This window comes from Homarus americanus, unplaced genomic scaffold (assembly GCF_018991925.1).
Source record: "Homarus americanus isolate GMGI-L3 unplaced genomic scaffold, GMGI_Hamer_2.0 scaffold11022, whole genome shotgun sequence".
Lineage (NCBI taxonomy): Eukaryota > Metazoa > Arthropoda > Malacostraca > Decapoda > Nephropidae > Homarus > Homarus americanus.
The window spans coordinates 1294965-1319312 of NW_024737068.1; the positions used below are offsets into that span (position 1 = coordinate 1294965).

At 43.9% G+C, this 24348-nt stretch overlaps 1 protein-coding gene across 1 annotated transcript in view; it reads left to right on the forward strand.

Moving 5' to 3' along the window:
- The window catches only part of LOC121873048 (ionotropic receptor 93a-like), a 71290-nt gene that overhangs the window by 13362 nt on the left and 33580 nt on the right, over positions 1-24348 (forward strand). Inside the window, 14 exon segments of the mRNA XM_042376363.1 lie at positions 4440-4668; positions 7608-7853; positions 10062-10071; positions 10073-10112; positions 10114-10147; positions 10150-10186; positions 10967-10987; positions 11503-11616; positions 16163-16236; positions 16239-16267; positions 17375-17542; positions 22091-22122; positions 22124-22142; positions 24240-24314. Coding sequence (XP_042232297.1) covers positions 4554-4668; positions 7608-7853; positions 10062-10071; positions 10073-10112; positions 10114-10147; positions 10150-10186; positions 10967-10987; positions 11503-11616; positions 16163-16236; positions 16239-16267; positions 17375-17542; positions 22091-22122; positions 22124-22142; positions 24240-24314 — 1014 coding nt within the window. The 5' untranslated portion in view covers positions 4440-4553.

Genomic DNA, 24348 nt, shown 5'->3' on the forward strand with positions numbered 1-24348 from the left:
TAACTATATGAAAAATTGTGTTTAATTTAACTACATATTTCAAAAACCTTAAATTACATGTGGATCAGTCACTCCTCATTTGACACACTTATAGTGTAATACTTTGACCATCCCACCTGGGCACATGGAGGCCCACGGTAACTCTCACGGGGCAACATACGCACGAACACACAAGTTATGATATGAACCCTTCCAGGCTTCACTATCATTGTCATGTTATGTTCACCGTGCTCTGTATCTTGGTAACTAGTCATAGTATCAATACATGAGTGTTATTAGTATAATATTGTAACTTTTACCCTACAGTTATTGTTGTAAATCATGGACAGGAAGGATACATAAATTGTAATATCAAGTGTATGGTTCGCTCAAAGCCACCCCAAGTCAGACAACGCGTCACACAAAGTTACACTGTGTGTGTGTGTGTGTGTGTGTGTGTGTGTGTGTGTGTGTGTGTGTTCCGTAACATTAAGCTTCATCCTTAGTAAGTAAGATGTTTCATAAAAGGTTTCTCCCATTCGTCATTGTGAGCATCGTCCCAGAGCACATTGTTTCCATCAAAACCATGGTTCATGCTTATTTCCCTTCTTCCGTGTAACTATATCCATATGGCTAAGTGCTTGCTTTTCATTTCTTTATTTACCAAAATCATGTGGATCAGTTACTCGTTATTTAACACATACATGCACTAAGAGCATCAAGATTGTTTTGTTGGCATGACTATTGGTTAATTGAAACCCCAAAAATATTTTTCACATTTATTATGCATAAACATTGTAAACATATCTATGTGATTATTGTAGTATATAACATATATTTAGTGTCTGGACAGATTCCCGAGAGTTATGCATATTAATGCATGGATTTTGTAAGCATATTTATGAGAAGTGACGTAAAACCACATAGTAAAATACTTGGACAAATTCCCGAGAGTTAGGAAACGAAGTCTATGTGGCCCCAACGAGGTTACACCAGAGAGCTAACTCCCCCACCACCCCCTACAAGGCACCGTCGTGGGCGGAGATTTAATTCTTGACCACAGGTTAATACCGTGTCCAACCTCCATCTCCTGCTATAACTTCATGCAATCTGGTGGGCATGGAATCTACCAGATTGCTGCAGATGTTCGGCCTCCTCCTTATTCCCTCCCACACATTATGTGCGTGTCTCCTCACTGCCTCACTCGTTTTCTCCTCAACATTCCATTCAACAACCATATGCAACGATAGATTTTTTGTTGGATTACAATCGGCTCCTTTAGGGGGCCAGTCCAATAGAATAATCTGCGGGTGCGCCTCAAACCGATACGATACGAAGTCTTTAGTTAAGAGGTGAAAGAAGATTATTAGGGGTTGAAGGAAAAGTGGTGAAACTGAAATACAGTAGGAGTAGAAAGAATCTGGGCTCAACCAGATCGCTTCATCTTTCTTATTGTGTTTTATCTTTGTTCTGCTCCCTTGGGTCGTCAGACCTTTGTATTAATATTGGTTTATTTATATAATGCTGCTTATTATTATTATTTGTTATTGTTGGAGTTAGTGAGCCCGCCCAGGTCCTTGTGTAACTGGGAGGGTAGTCACATTTTTATTTTTTATTTTTTTTTGAGGTGTTAGTTAAGTGTTAGTTGTGTTAGTCTAAAGGTACACTGTATGGAGAGGCCTGCCAGGTTCTTAGTGGAGCTGGTTGGTCACTCTCATCTTTATTCCTCTAGTAATGTTTTATGTAGAAATGTGTATGTTGAGGCAGGAGGTGGTTCAATTACTTCTTCCTGGCTGATATAGCTGGGAGGGTAATCACATTATTATTATTAATATTATTAATATTTTTTTATTTTTTTTTTTTTTTTGAGTTAGTGAGCCCGCCCAGGTCCTTGTGTAGCTGGGAGGGTAGTCACATTTTTTTTTTTTACTAAGATGTTAGTTCAATGTTAAATGTTAAATGTTAAATGTTAAATATTAGTTATGTTAGTCTAAAGGTACACTGTATGGAGAGGCCTGCCAGGTTCTTGTGGAGCTGGTAGGTCACTCTCATCTTTTATTCTCTCTATTAATGTTTTATATGTATATTGGGGCAGGAGATGGTTCAATTACTTTCTTCCTGGCTGATTTAAACCAACTGTGTTCTTGGAATTCTTCGTTGTCTATATTATTTATCCAGTTTTGGTATGTTTCTGTGTTAAGTTCAGTCACTTTTTTCCAAATATTTACAGCTTTGTTGTGTATATCTACATTGATTGCTAAGAGGTTTGCTCTCTTGTGTAGCTGTTCATTATTGATGTGGTCTGTATATTTTATGTTATATATAAATCTGAGGGCTATATTTGTACTGCCTCAAACCGATACGATACGAAGTCTTTAGTTAAGAGGTGAAAGAAGATTATTAGGAGTTGAAGGAAAAGTGGTGAAACTGAAATACAGTAGGAGTAGAAAGAATCTGGGCTCAACCAGATCGCTTCATCTTTCTTATTGGTGTTTTGTCTTTGTGCCTCAAACCAACGCTTGACTGCCTGACTTGTATGTATTGGACTGCGGTCTTGCACCATACATATAGGCTGTGGGTCTGGGATGGCATATGAGTTGCTGGGAGGATGGTTAGCAGTCCTGTTGAACTGGCAGGTAGACAAAATAGAAAACTCACAGCCAAACTGTAAGAAAACCCATGGACAATGAGACAGTAAAATATACTAGGTCATTTTAGCTCGTGCACACACATTATATACAGACCTATTGGTCCTTGCGAGGCTGTTTGGTTATGCTATGCTAACTAGTTTGCTAGGGTGAGGGAAAGTGTATATATATATATATATATATATATATATATATATATATATATATATATATATATATATATATATATATATATATTATAACATATATTTAACTCTTTTTAACAAATGCAAGGATGTTGCCCCGTGAGAGTTACCGTGGGCCTCCATGTGCCCAGGTGGGATGGTCAAAGTATTACACTATAAGTGTGTCGAATGAGGAGTGACTGATCCACATGTAATTTAAGGTTTTTGAAATATGTAGTTAAATTAAACACAATTTTTCATATAGTTAAGCGAATGATGGGAAATAAAAGATATAGATGGGGTGTGGTGGAAGCATCGTGGTCTGGCCACAAGCGCTGTCAACGTTGTGTGGATTCACTGGGTGGTTTGGAAGTGTTTATTTCCATTCATACTTTCGTAACTACAACCTATGGTAATTTTTTCTTCGTGTTCATATATAATGAAGATAATGCAGAATATAATGCCATATACAATATTTATACATAATATCATCTATACAGCCGTACTATGACTGTGTGTGTTCGTGCGTGTGTTGCCTCGTGATAGTTAGAGTGAGCCTCCGTCCAGAAAGGACACTGTTCTAACCTCCAGTACCGACCCAGGTGGTAAACTTAATTTAATCTGAGTTGTGTTAGGTTAGGTTAGGTACATGCACTCGATCCATTAACTCAGATTAAATTAAGTTTACCAATTTTTTGTGACTTCGTGACACCAAATACCAGTCGAGAAGTGATTGGCAGTCCGATTTATTCATGTAGGACCATTATTTGACTTCATTGCGGCTACCCGGGATAGTGGAAGGGAGATGGGGGGGGGCGACCTGTCCCAGCAGACCCTGACCTACTGATCTCCTTTACGACAGTAGGAAGTAGGCCAGGAATACTGCAGGTCACTAGTATATTACATTAGTATAATATATGCCTTACTATTTAACGTAATGACCAAGGCGTAATATATGACGCAGAAAGTGACGTAGTAATATGACGTTATCTATGACGTAATATGTGTCACCCCTAAAGAAATAAACATTGCTGATATTCCCAATAAATATTTACTTAAAATTACATAGTGTGTAAATAATAGGAGGAGAATGATATTACCAGGTGTTGCAAGGATAATTACTATTGCGTACTAGGAAGTGAAAGAAAACCTCATCGTCCTTGTGTTGTCAATAGGAATTACCACGTAGTGTCGTAACCTTGGTAAGAAATAGATGGAGTTACTCACATCAAGTTGATTATATTTGTATTCAGTAATTACATAGTTAAACGATTATTTTGATTATATAAGGGTTTAGGTGTAATAAAGCTTCTTGTTAGTAATTATTATGGCGAAAATTAAAGTGCAGAATGGGGTGCGCGTCAAGTAGGAGCAGGTGGCAAGTGTACTGTATGTTCTGAAATTTTCATAAGTTGTTTTATTACACACACGCATTCTATGGAAGACACGAATAATTTATCAATGGTCATTATTTTATTATGTAATTTTTCTAGTGTTTCCAGTAGATTAGTTTAGTTGTGTTTATTTATATTTAATCTCGTCTGGTTACCAATGTGTTCCCAGTGGTGAGATTAACTAGTGTGTATGTATGTAGATGACGAAACGAATTACGCCTAACTAACGTGTCTTTATTTCTTCTTTCCTCCAGCCTGTGCGTTCGTGTGGGTGACGGAGACAAGCGAGAGACGAACTGCGCCCTCTCCCTCCATCTTCCTCTTCGGCAGTAAGCACTAAAAGCTGCGTGGAGCCCTGACCCGGGGAGATGGGTAACCACAGAACACTCGGGACCAGAGAATGGGCGTGGGTGTGTGTGGGCGTGTTTCTCTTCCTCCTAGCCACCGCAGCTGCTCAACTCGATAACGAAAATTCTATATTAGGTGAGTTAGGATCGAGTGTGCTTCATGTGGTAGGGTTGCCATACGTCCGTATTTTCCCGGACATGTCCTCCATTTAGGTCTCGAAATCTTCATCCGGAAGGAATTTTTAAAATTCTTCAAAAGTCCGGAATTTCAGCTTCCATCATTTTCTCCACGGAAAAAAAAACATGAAACTGTAATGACGGGAGAGAGAGAGAGAGAGGGAAGGTGGAAACCGTAGAGGTCTCGTTCAGTTTTCGTCAGCTGATAAGTCACTTGTACGCCTGTACGGTGTTGTCAACTTAGCTGTCAAATATTTGATTGATAAGGGGGTAGAAGTTGATGAAGTGTTTTGACCAAGTTAGTAACCTGAAGCAGTTTGTGGAAAATTACAAGAGTGATGAAGAATTTAGTAATCTGCCAACACAAAAAGTGGACCAGATACTTTGAAAAATCAAACATTGAATGTCACTCAGAATTGCACAATTCTTCTTTGCTATATCATCTCACAATGCAAATGTAGAAAGAGTTTTTTCCACTGATGCAAAGTCAATGGACAAAGGAAAGGAACAAATTGAGTGTTGAAACAATGAAAGGCATTCTGACTGTACAGTACAACTTTCGAGAAACACCTTGCAGTGACTTCTACACCTTTCTAAAGAGCAATCAGCCAATACTGAAAAAGATCCGATCTACAGAAAAGTATGCGTGGGCACACCACACACAGTGGGGGGAGAAGACTGCAGCTAAGGGAATGAAGATGTTCAGCCTTAAGCAAAGGTAATTTTTTTTTTTAAAGATTTCTATACCATGTATGTTGTATATTAGCCTGTGTGTGCCGGGCGGGGGGGGTGTCTTCAGGAGCGTCCTCTTTTTTGAATGTTCAGATATGGCAACCCTATCATGTGACCACCTGAGAGTGTTATCTTATGTTCTGTCTGTCTGTGTGTCTTTATATACAAAATACATATAGTACCAAAAATATACACAAATTAGCAGTCGTGTTGAATATTAACCCCAAAATCGAATAATGTATTAGGCTTCAGTTGACTCATTAGCACAAACTATAAAAGACGATTATGATTACATTGCAACAGGAACCGAACCACTGTCGTGACACACACACAAACAAACATTGTGTTCGACATTGTGGGAATATTTTCAGGGGAGGGGGTATGTTTTCTTAGTGAACTCTGATATGTTTTCATTCTGGACTCTGGTTGTGGTTTCTTGACAACATGAGACAAGACCCCAAACGATTAATGTTAAAGGCGAAGAGATAGTATTTATGTTGTTAGTAAATTAGGTACTAGTTCACTCTTATGGCTCTGTCACACTCCATTCCCTATTTTATGTTACTCCTCCACTCTAACTCACTCCATGCTGTACACTCCACCACACTCCACGTCTCCACTCACTACCTCCTGTAACTAACCACACGACGAACTCAATAAATTATCCATTATTTAACCAAACAGACAAGTGACTTTAATCATTTTTTTTTCTTAAGAGTAGCTATGATGTTTAATTTTCACGTGAGAATTTTTTCCGTTGCTTTTATTTGAATTTTAAAGAATGTGACACTGTTTTCCTCTTGATTATGAGCGCTAGTGTAACCGACCAGAGTTGAAGTACTGGAGGGTTATTGGGCCGTGTTTTGTTTTGATCTGAAGACGTCAAGTTATCGTGTTGTTTTAATGATAAAGTTTATGGTGTAATTTGATATATATTTTATTTTTAATTAATCTCAGGTTAGGTCTAATATTTTTTTTTTTACTATTGTTGTTTATAACCTTTAAATATTCACTTAAAGTTGGGACTTATTTTATTTTTTTGTTTGTGAATGGTAACGAGTTGGGTGTTTGATGTATGGTTTACAATACATCTAAAATTGTGCATATATTAAATCCAGGTTGAGAAATGGATAATATATTTTTTAGGGGGGTAGGGGGGCCCGTCCACTTCATCATAAATTGAGGTTATGATACAGTGGAGGGCGAGAATGTCGATGATGTGCGATATTTCTTATATAACACGAGTATAGAAGCTGTCAGTCAAGGCAAGTACCGAGTTAGCGAAGGACCGAGTTACTCCTCCACAATGTTGCCAGTTAACCAAAGCTATGACTGAGTGTGTGAGATATGAGGTATACTTATAAGGAAATATAACCCATAATAAAACCAAAAAACATTCTCCCTCTTTGGAATGTGATAGATATTGGACATGAATTCTACTGTATACCCCTCATGAATGTAGTAATGTCCTACTCATGAATAAACATACAATGCAAACATTCTCTTTGTATGTTTAATAATCTGGTTTTAGGTTAAAATTTCACGTAGCCAATACAGAGGTTTTCATCTCCACAATACACATAAAGTTTCTGTGAATGTAGTGGCTTATCATGACACAGAACACGAGGGTTGAGGCGGTACTAGGGAGAGGAGAGGGGCAGAAGTGAGAACACGCGGACATAAATCCTGGTCATGTAATAATCAAATATTGACAGTAAAGCAAAAAATAAATAAAAAATGCGTATCAGTACTAAACCTGGGTAAAATTATCTTAATTATATTATTTATCAAGTAAAGTAAATCAAATGATGCTAGTATATTATCATTGTTTTTTGGTGGTTAATGAAATAAATATGATATAGAATGTTCTTAGAGTTTAGTTATAAGCTGGTGTGTGTAGAGGTTGACTTAGGTGTGTCGTCTACAGGTCTGAGGTCAAGATTGCCACAGGTAGATCAAGAGGTCAATGTCACCTCTACACCTTACTGACCTCTCTGTTGACACACCTTTAGCCTTTACCTGTCCTCATTAACCATTACCTTCCCTCTAAGTGTTTTGTACTTCCCATGGCTATAGCATATCTAATTAATTCTTCAGGTAAAGTATCCCTGCAGGTAATTTCCTCTCATCCTGGGACTAATTAACACTCGTGTCCTCTTCCTACAGGTGTGTATATGGAGTCAGGTATGGTCCAGGGGCGTCGCATCCCTACACAGGAGCTCGTCGAACAGGTGGTGACGGAGAGCTCGGGCGCCATGACGCAGGGGTCGCTGACGGTGCAGTTCCTCACCTCCATGAACGACTCTATGCCTGAAGAGATGACGGGGGTGATGACGCTCGCCTCCTGCTCCAACACTCACATGTGGGCCCCTGGGCTGGCGGAGATGGGCAAGATGCATATAGCTCTTACTGGTGAGAGAGAGAGAGAGAGAGAGAGAGAGAGAGAGAGAGAGAGAGAGAGAGAGACCCTTTCATCACTCCATGTAACAATAACCAACTAAATATTTACATAACATCATCACTACACACACACACACACACATCGTTTAATACAACACTGAGGTAATCTGCATCAACTTAACCTAACCTCTCTCTCTTCTCCCTTCCTCTACCCGAAGCTTCAGTCACGTGTAAAGATCAGTGTTGACAACTGATACCTCACATGTATACAGAGATCAAATATACATGCATGTGGATACCTCAAATATGTATATTGACTCTGTGGCTTTTGTGGTATATATATGTGTATAAAGTATTAAAGGTATATTTGTATACTGTGGGTGTATGAATGATTGAATACTGAAAGAAACTCGCGTATATGAAGTTTGGGGAGAGTAGTGTATATGATGTGGTGAGGAAATGTGTCCTCTTACCTGTGTCCCATCACCTGTCCCCTCACCTGTGTTCCCTCACCTGTGTCCCCTCACCTGTCCCCTCACCTGTGTCCCTCACCCCCCATCACCTGTCTTCTCACCTGTGTCCCTCACCTGTGTCATCACCTGTGTCCCATCACCTGTGTCCCCTCACCTGTGCCCCATCACCTGTGTCCCATCACCTCTGTCCCCTCACCTGTGTCCCATCACCTGTCCCAGTGTCCCCCCTGTCCCCTCACCTGTGTCCCATCACCTGTCTTCTCACCTGTCCCCTCACCTGTGTCCCATCACCTGTGTCCCCTCACCTCTGTCCCATCCTGTCTTCTCACCTGTGTCCCCACCTGTGTCCCCTCACCTGTGTCCCCCCTGTGTCCCCTCACCTGTGTCCCCATGTGTCCCATCACCTGTCTTCTCACCTGTCCCATCACCTCTGTCTCCTCCCTGTGTCCCCTCACCTGTGCCCCCTCACCTGTGTCCCCTCACCTGTGTCCCTCCCCTGTGCCCCATCACCTGTGCCCCATCACCTGTGCCCCATCACCTGTCTTCACCTGTGTCCCATCACCTCTGTCCCTCACCTGTGTCCCCTCACCTGTGCCCCTCACCTGTGTCCCTGTCCCTCACCTGTGTCCCATCACCTGTGTCCCCACCTGTCTCCTCACCTGTGCCCCATCACCTGTCCCCATCACCTGTCTTTTCACCTGTGTCCCTCACCTGTGTCCCACCTGTGTCACCTGTCTCCTCACCTGTGTCCCATCACCTGTCTCCTCACCTGTGTCCCATCACCTCTGTCTCCCTCACCTGTCTCCTCACCTGTGTCCCCTCACCTGTGTCCCATCACCTCTGTCTCCTCACCTGTCACCTGTGTCCCATCACCTGTCCCTCACTGTGTCCCATCACCTGTCTCCCCTCACCTGTGTCCCTCACCTGTCTCTCACCTGTGTCCCTGTCTCTCACCTGTCTCCTCACCTGTGTCCCCTCCCTGTCTCTCACCTGTGTCCCCTCACCTGTCTCCCTCACCTGTGTCCCCTCACCTGTGTCCCCTCACCTGTCTCCTGTGTCCCCTTACCTGTGTCCCATCACCTCTGTCTCCTCACCTGTCCCCTCACCTGTCCCCTCACCAGTGTCCCCTCACCTGTCCCCTCACCTGTCTCCTCACCTGTGTCCCCTCACCTGTTCCCTCACCTGTCTCCTCACCTGTCTCCTGACTCTGTACCTGCACACTATCAATTCTTTATCACATGAGGGATATGTTCCGCCTACTGCCGTGGTCTTGACGCCCTGGTGGTGACTAACATGACTAAACAGACACGAGAGTCACTTCTACACAGTCAGTCAGTGAGTCAATGTGTTTCTTCTCCGTCAGTGACTCTCTCAGTGACTAAACCATATATAGAGCTAACTGGCACTACTTAAGAATAAAACAGATAGACTTAAAATGATTCGTTTGTATTTAGATAATGTAATTGTGTTTGTATCAAGTCGTGGTGTGGGGGTGGACGTCCATACACTTGTCTCTGGTAATAACAGATCTTAGCAATGTATTACGTCAAGAACAACATTGATTCAGTGGTGTGTGTGTGTGTGTGTGTGTGTGTGTGTGTGTGTGTGTGTGTGTGTCAACCAGAGCTTTGTACACTCACATCTCCCCCTTCCCTTCCCCTCTCACCCCCATCTCCCCCTTCCTTCCCCCTCTCACCCCCATCTCCCCTCCACTAACTCCTCCTCCTCTTCGTCATGGCCCCTACAGAGTCCGGCTGTCAGGATCAGGCACTCGACAGCCATCACAGTGCCCCTGACAGAGTGGGTCGCGGGATCTGGTGCAGGTGTTCAGGGACCACGGGATAAGGAGACCCTCACCTGGACCGATATAACGTCATCCACGGCAAAGTGTTGGTGAGTGTCGTAACCTTAGCTCAGTGACTCTGTGTTCTTCTGACCCCGTGACACTGTTGTTCTTCTGACCCGTGACACTGTGTTCTTCTGACCCACCTGACCCATGACACTGTGTTCTTCTGACCCGTGACACTGTGTTCTCCTGACCCGTGACACTGTGTTATCCTGACCCGTGACACTGTGTTCTCCTGACCCGTGACACTGTGTTCTCCTGACCCGTGACACTGTGTTCTTCTGACCCGTGACACTGTGTTCTTCTGACCCCGTGACACTGTTTTCTTCTGACCCGTGACACTGTGTTCTTCTGACCCGTGACACTGTGTTCTTCTGACCCGTGACATGTTCTTCTGACCCCGTGACACTGTGTTCTTCCTGACCCATGACACTGTGTTCTTCTGACCCGTGACACTGTTCTCCTGACCCGTGACACTGTGTTCTTCTGACCCGTGACATTGTGTTCTTCTGACCCGTGACACTGTGTTCTCCTGACCCATGACACTGTGTTCTTCTGACCCGTGACACTGTTCTCCTGACCCGTGACACTGTGTTCTTCTGACCCGTGACATTGTGTTCTTCTGACCCGTGACACTGTTCTTCTGACCCATGACACTGTGTTCTTCTGACCCGTGACACTGTGTTCTCCTGACCCGTGACACTGTGTTCTTCTGACCCGTATCACAGGTGAGTGTTATAATCTTCCCTTCATTGATACTGTGTTCTCTGTTCTCCATTTCATCTTCAGGCAAATTCCAAAGCGAGTGTTATACCTGATTTAGCGATATTTTATTCACACACACACACACACACACACACACACACACACACACACACACACACACACACACACACACACAGGTAAACACTCAACCAGCACACCTTAATTAAATCTATATTTACTTAACTCACCTGTGGGCTAGAAACTAATTAAGAGAATGAGAGACTACCTAGACCTTTGTTGTGATTATTTAATGTAAAGCTGCCATTCTTACCTGTGACCTTAAATGACCTTTGACCTAATTAGCTGACAGATGTAGATTGACTGACTATATTAGGATTTTTTCTACTGGAATGATTAAATGTTGTCGTGTATTTTGAGGCTTCAGGAGTCACCCATCTTGTTGAGAGTGCTGTTTATCTCTGCCTCTTTATCTTCCTCTTCCTACACTTCTTCCTCTTTTTTTTCCTCTTCCTCCTCTTCTCCATCTCCTCCTTTTCTTCTCCCCTCCTCCACCTCCTAATCCTCCAACCACCAACACTAACACCGCTCTCTTCTTGTACACCCCCGCCCCTCCTACAGATAAACTAGACGTCAACGCCATCGTCAGTATCTTGGCTGAGGGCACCGCCAAGTCCCCGGACACCGCCTATAGCGTGGTGGATCTCGCCTCCGTCGACGCCTCCTCCATGAAGTGAGTACCTGAGTCTCTCTGTTGTTTACATCTGTCAGTTTGTTTCCCGCGCTGAGTCTAGTGGTTAAGACAGTGGTATTATCTGTATTTCTGTCTATAAATAGCTGTCATTATTGTGTCAGCATCGTAAGTTAGTGATGAATAGAGTAGTTATATCGGTAGACTAGTCACCCCAAGTCATGTCACCTCGCTAGGATGACCAATCGTAGCCACTTGCGTCACTCGGAGTAGCCAATGACAGTATTAGTACAGAATAGCTCATCACTTTTCATATTAATCCATAGGAAATATTCATCCAGCCTCCAATCTGATTATCCATTCTGATTATCCGAGCTAAACCAATCAGTGTTCATCTTTATCTTAACGACTCGTAATCATTGCTCTGGATTGGCCAATAAGTGGAATTATCCCATAAGCTTACAACCAATCACTACCTTTACCTAATCTTGTTTCGTTGTCATTATGTAGATTTAGGATTCACATTCTTTACCCAATTATCACTCCTGGATGATTCTTGTTCCTAATACCTTGATAATTAAGTGAAAGTAGGTCACGTGTAGGGGAAGCTGTCTTATGGTGAGTTGTAACACACACACACACACACACACACACACATAAATAAGGTAATTACTAAATATATATAATTAAAACAATAAATATAATATTGAATGTAAATAATAAACTGACAAAACGATTATCAAAAGATAGTTTAGTTATTAACCGTTTGTACTAGTCTCAAGACCATCTAAGTGCAGTAATAACATAACACCAACAATGGTTATGACACTTAAGGAAGAATGGACTCAGGTGGCTGCTGTGCTGTAATACCCGACACAGTTTCTATGTTGCATTATTAACAACGGGAGGTACAGAGGAAGTTGTTGCTACACTGGCTATGACAAGATTTATAACTTTAATTATTATGGTGGCGTAAACTACTGTGGTAATTGTAAACAGTTCTCTACACACCTATACCGAGTCTGTCAGTGTATGTGTCTCGTTTAGATCCACTACAGTACGATGTATGAATGTTTAAATAATTTATAATGTGTGTGTGTTCACTTGCCCTCGGACAAAGTAGATCAGTTACCCCTTAATGTCCATTCATTTTCTGTATTAGAATATAATATGTAAATAATATTTACGCTTCTATTCGACAAATATTTTACACCATATACCATCAAAAATTAAATAAATTACTAAATATAAATTCTATCTTTTCAAATCTATACGAAGGAAGTAGAAATGATTATTGCATAAGATAAAAAAAATACGTAACGGATCGAGAATGACTTTGACCCGCCATGCCTCTTATAACGTTACGGTCCAACCGAATATTCCAATAGTGCAAACTTAAGTGCATGTTACCTTGCCTTCTCAGAACACAGGGAATAGTTTAATTATGAATCTCGATCTATATATTACACACGAATATGTCTTACTGCTTGTTGTAGCCGTAATAATCTTGGAGGTAGGATATTCATATGTTCAGACATGAGTTTTAACGTTGATAGCGAATATAACTGAATATTATAATTGACCACAATGTAAACACAAATTAATTGATCCCATTCACCTGTAATAAAGTGTTCGTAGTAAATTATTGATCAGGATGGTGAAGAGGACAAGGTGACGTACTAATGACCTAAAAGCAACATTAAAATTTACTCTCCTTAATCATGATGGAGTTAAGGAGTTTCTTGTGTGAATTAATTTAACCATATACATGACGTCATAGCTCTGGTTCCCAACGATTGGTCGACGTTCCAGTGTGGCAAGGAGTTGAGGGCACAGATACAATGACATAATATTTCAAGTATGTAGCCAAGACACAATCTGCCAAGACATAATCTGGCCAAGACACGGGTAATCTGGCCAAGACACGCATAATCTGGCCAATCTGGCCAAGACACGCGCTGGCGACACGCGATAATCTGGCCAAGACACGCGGTAATCTGGCCAAGACTAAGACACGTAATCTGGCAAGCACTGCGTAAGCGGAACACATCCTGGGTAATCTGCACGCGGTAATCTGAAGACACGCGGTAATCTGGCCAAGACTAATCTGGCCAAGACACGCGGTAATCTGACGCGGTAATCTGGCAAGACGCGGTAATCTGGCCAAGACACGCGGTAATCTGGCCAAGACACGCGGTAATCTGGCTAATCTGGCTAAGACACGCGGTAATCTGGCTAATCTGGCCAAGACACGCGGTAATCTGCTAAGACACGCGGTAATCTGGCTAAGACACGCGGTAATCTGCTAAGGTAATCTGGCCAAGACGCGCGGTAATCTGGCTAATCTGGCTAAGACGCGGTAATCTGGCCAAGACACGTGGTAATCTGGCTAAGACACGCGGTAATCTGGCCAAGATCTCTGGCCAAGACACGCGGTCTGTCTGGCTAAGACACGCGTAATCTGGCCAAGACACGCGTATTCTAAGACACGCGGTAATCTGGCCAAGACACGCGGTAATCTGGCTAAGACGCAATCCGGACACGCGGTAATCTGGCCAAGACGCGATAATCTGGCTAAGACACGCGGTAATCTGGCCAAGACACGCGGTAATCTGGCCAAGACACGCGGTAATCTGGCCAAGACTCGGTAATCGGCTAAGACGCGCGCGGTAATCTGGCGCATGAAATCGGCTGGGCACGTGGTAATCTGGCTAAGACACGCGGTAATCTGGCCAACACGCGGTAATCTGGCTAAGACACGCGGTAATCTGGCCAAGATCTGGCTACGCGAATCTGGCCAAGACACTCTGGCTAAGACACGCGGTAATCTGGCCAAGACACGCGGTAATCTGGCGACACGCGGTAGACACGCTAAGGCACACTTAGGCCAAGACACGCGGTAGTCTGGCTAAGACACATCTCTTGGCCAAGACACGCGGTAATCTGGCCAAGACACGCGGTAATCTGGCCAAGACACGCGGTAACCTGGCCAAGACACGCGCTTTCCACCTTTCATCAACAAGAATCAAATGATGTATTATATTCACAGTAACTTAAATCCAATGCTGTAGTGACAAAGACCAAATTCCTTTCTTCATAATGGAACAGTCGTCTCACTTGACCACTAACTGTTGCCAATAAATATACATAAATAGATAAATCATCATATGTTTGTGAGTTACCCCCCTCCCTCCCCGTCCCTCGCCTCAACCCCTCTCCCCTCCCTCAACCCTCTCCTCCCCCTCAACCTCCCTCCCTCTCCCTCACCCCTCCCCCCCCTCAACCCCTCTCCCTCTCCCTCCCCTCAACCCCTCTCCCTCCCCCCTCCCTCCTCCCTCCCCTCAACCCCCCCTCCCTCACCTCTCCCTCCCCCATACGACAGGCAATGCCACACTTGTCACTACTGCCACACCAAACTGGCACTTCACCATTCATAACAAAGTCGAGTGATTTATGGACACGAAAAACAGAAATTCAATCACTCAGAGGTAAGAGTTTGTGATTGGTTGTGATTTAACGTATTTTTTGTTTTTTTAATCCGACAACCGTGATTGGTTTTGTTCAGTTGCGTCAATAGCTCTTTGTATGCTAACCCTGACTGACTGATTTTGTGTAACTCCAACAATAGAATTATCTCGACACCTTCTTGACACATTTGGGGTTAGGTTAGGTTACGGCCACCATGTGTGAGTCATGAGATGTAAATATACCAGAACTTGTTAATAATTATAATGTTTGTTTATTGTTTGTATTGTGTGTGTGTGTGTGTGTGTGTGTGTGTGTGTGTGTGTGTGTGTGTGTGTGTGTGTGTGTACCGTCAGCTGACTACTGCTTCCCTGCTGCTCACTACCTTAACGCTACAGTATCTAGCGCCGCCATAACGACTATAACGGTCAAAAACAACAGTAACCTTCACAACAGCTTTAACCGTCATAACGTCTTTAACCGTCATAACGTATTTAACTGCCATAAACGACTATAACGGTCATAACAGTTTTAATAACCGTCACTCTTGATGAACATTACAATAAAAAACGCATTTAAACCTGAAAGTTACAAGATTTAAACCAATGGCTTCGTCTATAAACCATAAGAGCTGCCGATATCCGATATTTTATACACTGCCTTCCAGAGTTGAGTTTCATGACGCCATAAGTTCAAACTCTTGTTAATATACCGTTAAACTCAAGGTGTTAGTCGCATTTTATTGGTGCTGTAATGGTTCTGGCGGCCGTGACTTTAATGGTTCAGTCTAGTGGTGTTAGAGTAGTGATTATTGATGTTCTTTAAATGTGTGTACGAGTTATGGTAGTAGTTCTTCATTGTGATTTGAGATACGTGTGTGTGTGTGTGTGTGTGTGTGTGTGTGTGTGTGTGTGTGTGTGTTTTGTGTGTGTTTTGTGTGCGTGTCTGTATGTATGTATGTATGTATGTATGTATTCATGTCTGTGTCTGTCTGTCTGTCTGTCTGTCTGTGAATTTGACCTTAGATGATAGATAACTGGAATGCATTTACACCCACCCACCCACCCACACGCACACCCACCCACCCACAGCCCCTTACCACCACCATCTTCCACTGTTTCAGACTGGGGAAGATGTTTGCCTCGTTGGGTCCTCAGCCAGGTCAACCCAAGAATAAGCAGTACCTCGCCATCACCTTCAGGACGAGGTCACTACTATCCAGGATATGGTCAGTAAGGTGTCTTATGATGGTGGGGGTCGGGAAACGTGGTTGGGGGTCAGGAACGTGGTGAGGGTCAGGAAGGCGTGGTGAGGGGTCAGGAGGCGTGGTGAAGGGGGTCAGAAGGCGTGGTGAAGGGGTCAGGAGAGCGTAAGGGGGGTCAGGAGGCGTGGTGAGGTCAGGAGGCGTGTGTGAGGGGTCAGGAGAGCGTGGTGAAGGTCAGGAGGCGTGGTGAGGGGTCAGAGGGCGTGGTTGGGGATCAGAAGGCGTGGTGAGGGGTCAGGAGGCGTGGTGAAGGGGTCAGGAGGCAGGTGATGGCGTCAGGAGGCGTGGTGAGGGTCAGGAGGCGTGGTGAGGGTCAGGAGGTATAGTGAGTGGTTAGGAGATATGGTGAGGGTTAGGAGTGGGGGGTCAGGAGGCGCGGTGAGGGGTTAGGAGGCGTGGTGAAGGGTCAGGAGGTGTGGTGAGGGGTCAGGAGGTGTGGTGAAGGGTCAGGAGGTGTGGTGAGGGCTCAGGAAGTGTTGAGAGGTCATGATGATGGTTAGGAAGCATTGAAAGGTCACGGTGAGTCAGGAGGCGTTGAAAGGTCATGATCAAAGGTCAGGAAGCGTTGAAAGGTCACGGTGATGGGTTAGGAAGTGTTAAAATGTCATGGTTAATGGTCATGCCTGTTGATATGTTAAGAGACTGTAAAAGTCTACGGTCCTATCCAGCCGTGTTTCACTATGTGTTGTGTGGAGACCTGTTGAACTCGTGGTGTGTGTGTGTGTGTGTGTGTTAATAATAATAATAATAATAATGGTAATATCATGATGGTTATTATTATTATTATTATTATTAACACACACACACACACGCACACACACACCACGAGTTCAACAGGTCTCCACACAACACATAGTGAAACACGGCTGGATAGGACCGTAGACTTTTACAGTCTCTTAACATATCAACAGGCATGACCATTAACCATGATATCTTAACACTTCCTAACCCATCACCGTGACCTTTCAACGCCGCCTGACCCTCACCATGACCTTCCAACGCTCCCCACACCTTATCAACACCCAATACTTAACCAAATCTCTTCGTATGCTTCGTTCTCTCCCTCTACAGGCTCGTTCTATGAATCTATTCGGATCTAAGAATCAGTGGCTCTTCGTGGTACCCAACACCCACTCCCTCAGGTACGATATGAACTCTTACATGGCCAACATGATAGACGGTGACAACATGGCCTTCGTCTACAACATGTCCGAACTCAGCTCAGCCACCTCCTGTGACGTGAGTCCTTAAAAAAATTCTTGTGTAAGTGTGTGGGGGGTGGGGGGGATGTGTGTGTGTGTGTGTGTGTGTGTGTCCTTCATGTTTCCTCTCAGCTACCATCTCTCTCTTTACTTCTTTCTTCCTATCACAGTTACTCTCTCTCTCTCTCTCTCTCTCTCTCTCTCTCTCTCTCTCTCTCTCTCTCTCTCTCTCTCTCTCTCGCTCGTTAAAAGAGTAAAAGAGAAGAAAGCGGTGATAAATCTTTCGTATTTTTCTGCCATAATTTTTTAAAAGAATAAACAAAATTGCGTCATATAAACATAATATTATTTTCTTTATTGTCTGAAAAAATATTAATCTGAGTTACGAATTTTCGATGGTTGTGGAGGAGCGGCTGTACGCAAACGTCTGCCCCGTGACGTCATCAAAACATTAGCCCGAACACACCTCAAATCAGCGTCAATGTTGTGGCTGTAACCGACCTGATGAACCCATACGGAGAGAGAGAAATCTATTCACTACAAATATTCGGGGTCCGTTCGTATGTTTCTTATACATAATCATCAAAGAAAAAAGAAAGATAGATATGATATTAATATTATATCAACTGTATGTCTATAATTTTTGCTGGTATATAATCAATACGAACAAGTTATATAATCGAGCGAAGGAAGATTTGCCTAATACCACTGTCAACGGTTGCTGGGAACACCTTGCATATTTCACACCAATTTCTTATTTATTCACGTCACACACACACACACACACACACACACACACACACACACACACACACACACACACACACACATACGTCTGGCAGTGTCATACCGTTTGGAGATAATAGAAATATGAATATTTATGAAAATCGGTAGTGCTGTGCTCACAAGGCGGCTACCTGTTAGTGCCTGCCCCCTGACACACACACACACACACATACCATCAGTCTTTCATTCATCTAATACTTTTATAAGTCAATGATAATAATAATAATAATAATAATAATAATACCTGTCATTGTTCTCTCATCGTCTCTAATATTCCTAATCCACTAAAGATAATCCGCTCGATACTATCCATTTGTCTTTTAGATTTCTTTAGCTCTTAATCATAACTTTTATATTAGTTATCCCTTCAGCGTTTTCTCTCTCCTGTCAACACATTTCTTGCTCTTTATGCTACTGTAACCGATCTCTTTCCCCTCCTTACATTTCTGTCATATATTTGAAAGAAAAACAATACATTTTATAAAATATAATTAGATTTGTATGGAATTATATCTAAATCCATATTATCTGCCTCCTGTTCTATGTGACCAAACAGTTCAAAAACACTTCCACACGACGCTGTACATTGGTGTTACTTTACAGCTGTTTTTACTAATTTGCTGAATAGACGAGAATAAAATTTTTATGGATGCAACTCATTTCCTTTACGTTTAACTAGTGTTTGTAATGCATTAATGAAACCCGGGACGTGTGGCTTATACCTACTGGGGAGGAAAGATAATGCCTCTACCTAGAATTTACATACTTGTTACTGAAGACTATCAAACATCCTTGGAAAAAAATTACCTGGCGTATTTAATTAACACAACCTGACACTGTTACCTGATGTTTTTTTATGGTTTAATAGAGAATAAATTAATAAAAACTACACATTTTACTCTATATAAAAGAAAATATACCTAGTGTGTTTGTCTACTGCGACCAAACAATGACTGCCATTACGTTTACGAGATTTGTCAAGAGATTCAGTGGAGAGAGAGAGAGAGAGAGAGAGAGAGAGAGAGAGAGAGTATTGATTTCAACTTCAAGTCAGAGATAATAATTTAACCCGAAGATTAAATATAAATCGATAGATAATTAAATAAATGAAAGAAAGAAAGAATTTACCTATTGTTCTGTTCGCTCAGCTGTAGGTTATCAATGAGAGAGCCGGACTGAAATAACTCTCATATGTCACCCACGTTGTTCAATATTTGTAAACCAAGGTTGACAACACGTTCATTATGTGTCCTTGTACCTGGTGTTGTGGTCACTGTAACACCCTGGTGGTCACTGTAACACCCTGGTGGTCACTGTAACACCCTGGTGGTCACTGTAACACCTTGGTGGTCACTGTAACACCCTGGTGGTCACTGTAACACCCTGGTGGTCACTGTAACACCTTGGTGGTCACTGTAACACCTTGGTGGTCACTGTAACACCTTGGTGGTCACTGTAACACCTTGGTGGTCACTGTAACACCCTGGTGGTCACTGCTTAACACCCTGGTGGTCACTGTAACACCCTGGTGGTCACTGTAACACCCTGGTGGTCACTGTAACACCTGGTGAAGTGCTTTCTCAGCACCCTGGTGGTCACTGCCAACACCCTGGTGGTCACTGTAACACCCTGGTGGTCACTGTAACACCTGGTAGTCGCACCTTCTTACCCTGGTAGTCACTGTACCCTGGTGGTCACTGTAACTTACCCCTGGTGGTCACTGTAACACCCTGGTGGTCGCTGTAACACCCTGGTGGTCACTGCTTAACACCCTGGTGGTCACTGTAACACCCTGGTGGTCACTGTAACACCCTGGTGGTCACTGTAACACCCTGGTGGTCACTTAACACCCTGGTGGTCAGCACCCTGGTGGTCACTGTGTACCCACAGGTGGTCACTGCTTATGACACCCTGGTGGTCACTGTAACACCCTGGTGGTCACTGTAACACCCTGAGTGGTCACTGTAGCACCCTGGTGAATGCACTGTAACACACCCTGGTGGTCACTGCTAACACCCTGGTGGTCACTGTAACACCCTGGTGGTCACTGCTTAACACCCTGGTGGTCACTGTAACACCCTGGTGGTCACTGCAACACCTAGTGGTCACTGTAACACCCTGGTGGTCAGTGTAACACCCTAGTGAATCACTGTAACACCCTGGTGGTCACTGTAATCACACATACTCTCACCCTCCAGAGTCCTGCCGCCTCTCTTCCTGAACCACAGCCCGAGACTCAGAAACTCATGAATCCGAACCATTTATGGACACATTAACGAATCCGTGTTTACTACTTTGGGTCACGAATCTCAATCCGGGGTTCGTGGACCAGAAGACGACCGGGGGGGGGAGGTCTCAGGTAGATAATCACAACAACAACAAAATAAATAAATAAATATATCAACCAACGTAAATATATTAATCGTAAAAACCGGCCTATTGGTCAACACTTTGGGAGTTTTTTCAAAATTCATAAGTTATCGATTAATTCAACCCTTTTGTGTTTGTGTGTTGGGGAGAAAATATTACAATTCAAGTGTACTGGGATTCAAGGGGGAGGGTCCACACACCACGAAAATTATTTATATTTTTCTAAGAGTAACATTATTATTTTTTTTTATACGATGGTTGAATTTATTGGTAATAGTTCAGATAGATTTTGTGGTTTAAATTATAGTTTTTCTTTGGGGTGTTGTGTATAATAAGGTGTGTGTGTGTGTGTGTGTGTGTGTGTGTGTGTGTGTGTGTGTGTGGTGGTGGGTGTGTGTGTGTGGTGTGTGTGGTGTGTGTGTGTGTGTGTGTGTGTGTGTGTGTGTGTGTGTGTGTGTGTGTGTGTGTGTGTGTGTGTGTGTGTGTGTGTGTGTGTGTGTGTGTGTGTGTGTGTGTGTGTGTGTGTGTGTGTGTGTGTGTGGTTGGTGTGTGTTGTGTGTGTGTGTGTGTGTGTGTGTGGGTGTGTGTGTGTGTGTGTGTGTGTGTGTGTGTGTGTGTTGTGTGTGTGTGTGTGTGTGTGTGTGTGTGTGTGTGTGTGTGTGTGTGTGTGTGTGTGTGTGTGTGTGTGTGTGTGTGTGTGTGTGTGTGTGTGTGTGTGTGTGTGTGTGTGTGTGTGTGTGTGTGTGTGTGTGTGTGTGTGTGTGTGTGTGTGTGTGTGTGTGTGTGTGTGTGTGTGTGTGTGTGTGTGTGTGTGTGTGTGTGTGTGTGTGTGTGTGTGTGTGTGTGTGTGTGTGTGTGTGTGTGTGTGTGTGTGTGTGTGTGTGTGTGTGTGTGTGTGTGTGTGTGTGTGTGTGTGTGTGTGTGTGTGTGTGTGTGTGTGTGTGTGTGTGTGTGTGTGTGTGTGTGTGTGTGTGTGTGTGTGTGTGTGTGTGTGTGTGTGTGTGTGTGTGTGTGTGTGTGTGTGTGTGTGTGTGTGTGTGTGTGTGTTGTGTGTGTGTGTGTGTGTGTGTGTGTGTGTGTGTGTGTGTGTGTGTGTGTGTGTGTGTGTGTGTGTGTGTGTGTGTGTGTGTGTGTGTGTGTGTGTGTGTGTGTGTGTGTGTGTGTGTGTGTGTGTGTGTGTGTGTGTGTGTGTGTGTGTGTGTGTGTGTGTGTGTGTGTGTGTGTGTGTGTGTGTGTGTGTGTGTGTGTGTGTGTGTGTGTGTGTGTGTGTGTGTTTCTTTCTCGTTTCTCGTATTATTTTCTGTTTGTCTCGTTTCATCGTTTATCTATGTTTTCTTCTGTTTATTCACCTTTCTGATTCTCTCTCTCTCTTATCTCCCCTTCTTCCCCTAGGAAGCTTCGAGTGTTATATGGAGTGTTGGTGAAACAGTGCCTTCTTGAGCTCTCCAACGCCCTCAGTAAAGATGGAACTATACGACCAGGTACTGTTCATCCTTACCTGTTCATTGTGTTCATTGTTCATTAGTACCTGTGTTTTTTTCCATTCATCTTCTCCACCACTGTTCTCCACTGTTCACCACTGTTCTCCACCATTGTTCTCCTACTGTTCTCCACCACTGATCTCCTACTGATCATCACTGTTCTCCATCACTGTTCTCCATCACTGTTCTCCACCACTGATCTCTCCACCACTGATCATCACTGTTCTCCACCACTGTTCTCCAACTGTTCTCCACCACTGTTCTCACCACTAATCTTCACTGTTCTCCACCACTGATCTTCACCACTGATCTCCACCACTGATCCTACTGTTCTCCACCACTGTTCTCCTACTGTTCTCCCTCACTGATCACCACTGTTCTCCACCACTGATCTTCTCACTGTTCTCCACCACTGTTCTCCACCTGATCTTCACCACTGTTCTCCACCACTGATCTCCACCACTGTTCTCCACCACTGATCTCCACCACTGTTCAACACTGATCTTCACCACTGTTCACCCACTGATCACCACTGTTCTCCACCACTGATCTCACCACTGTTCTCCCTGATCTTCACCACTGTTCTCACCACTGATCTCCACCACTGTTCACCACTGATCTTCACCACTGATCTCACCACTGTTCACCACTGTTCTCCACCTGTTCTCACCACTGATCTCCACCACTGATCTCACCACTGATCTCCACCACTGTTCACCACTGTTCACCACTGTTCTCCACTGATCACCACACTGTTCACCACTGATCTTCCTACTGTTCTCCACCACTGATCTCCACCACTGTTCACCTGATCTTCACTGATCTCCACCACTGTTCACCACTGATCTTCACTGTTCACCACTGATCTCCCACCACTGTTCTCACTGATCTTCACCACTGATCTCCACCACTGTTCACCACTGATCTCCACCACTGATCTCACCACTGTTCACCACTGATCTTCACCACTGTTCACCACTGATCTTCACCACTGATCTTCACCACTGATCTCCACCACTGTTCACCATTCTCCACCACTGTTCACCACTGATCTCCACCACTGTTCACCACTGTCTTCACCACTGATCTCACCACTGATCTCCACTGTTCACCACTGATCTTCACCACTGCTCCACACTGTTCACTCTGATCTCCACCACTGTTCACCACTGATCTTCACCACTGTTCTCCACCACTGTTCACCACTGATCTCCACCACTGTTCACCACTGATCTTCACCACTGTTCACCACTGTTCACCCACTGTTCTCCACCACTGATCTCCACTGTTCACCACTGATCTTCACTGTTCTCCACCACTGATCTCCACCACTGTTCTACTGATCTTCCTCTGATCTCCACCACTGTTCTCCTGTTCTCCACCACTGTTCTCCACACTGATCTCCACCACTGATCTCCACCACTGTTACCACTGTTCACCACTGTTCTCCACCACTGATCTCCACCACTGTTCTCACTGATCTTCACCACTGTTCTCCACCCACTGATCTCCACCACTGTTCACCACTGATCTTCACCACTGATCTCCCTCTGTTCACCACTGATCTTCACCACTGATCTCCACCACTGTTCTACTGATCTTCACCACTGATCTCCACCTGTTCAACTGATCTTCAACTGATCTCCACACTGTTCACCACTGATCTTCACCACTGTTCACCACTGATCTTCACCACTGATCTCCACACTGTTACCACTGTTCTCCACCACTGTTCACCACTGATCTCCACCACTGTTCACCACTGATCTTCACCACTGATCTCCACCATGATCTCCACCACTGTTCACCACCGGTCTTCACCACTGATCTCCACCACTGTTCACTACTGATCTCTCCACCACTGTTCACCACTGATCTTCACCACTGTTCTCCACCTGTTCACCACTGATCTCCACCACTGTTCACCACTGATCTTCACCACGATTCCACCACTGTTCACCACTGATCTTCACCACTGATCTTCACCACTGATCTCCACCACTGTTCTCCACCACTGATCTCCACCTGATCTCCACCACTGTTCACCACTGATCTCCACCACTGTTCTCCACCTGATCTCCTCCTGTTCTCCACCAGGTGTCGGAGGAGGAGTGGGAGGAGGTAAAGCCTTCGTCAGCCTCCCGCGCCTCCACCATCGTCCAAATGATCAAGGTGAGTGATGTGACGCTGTGATGTGACGCTGTGA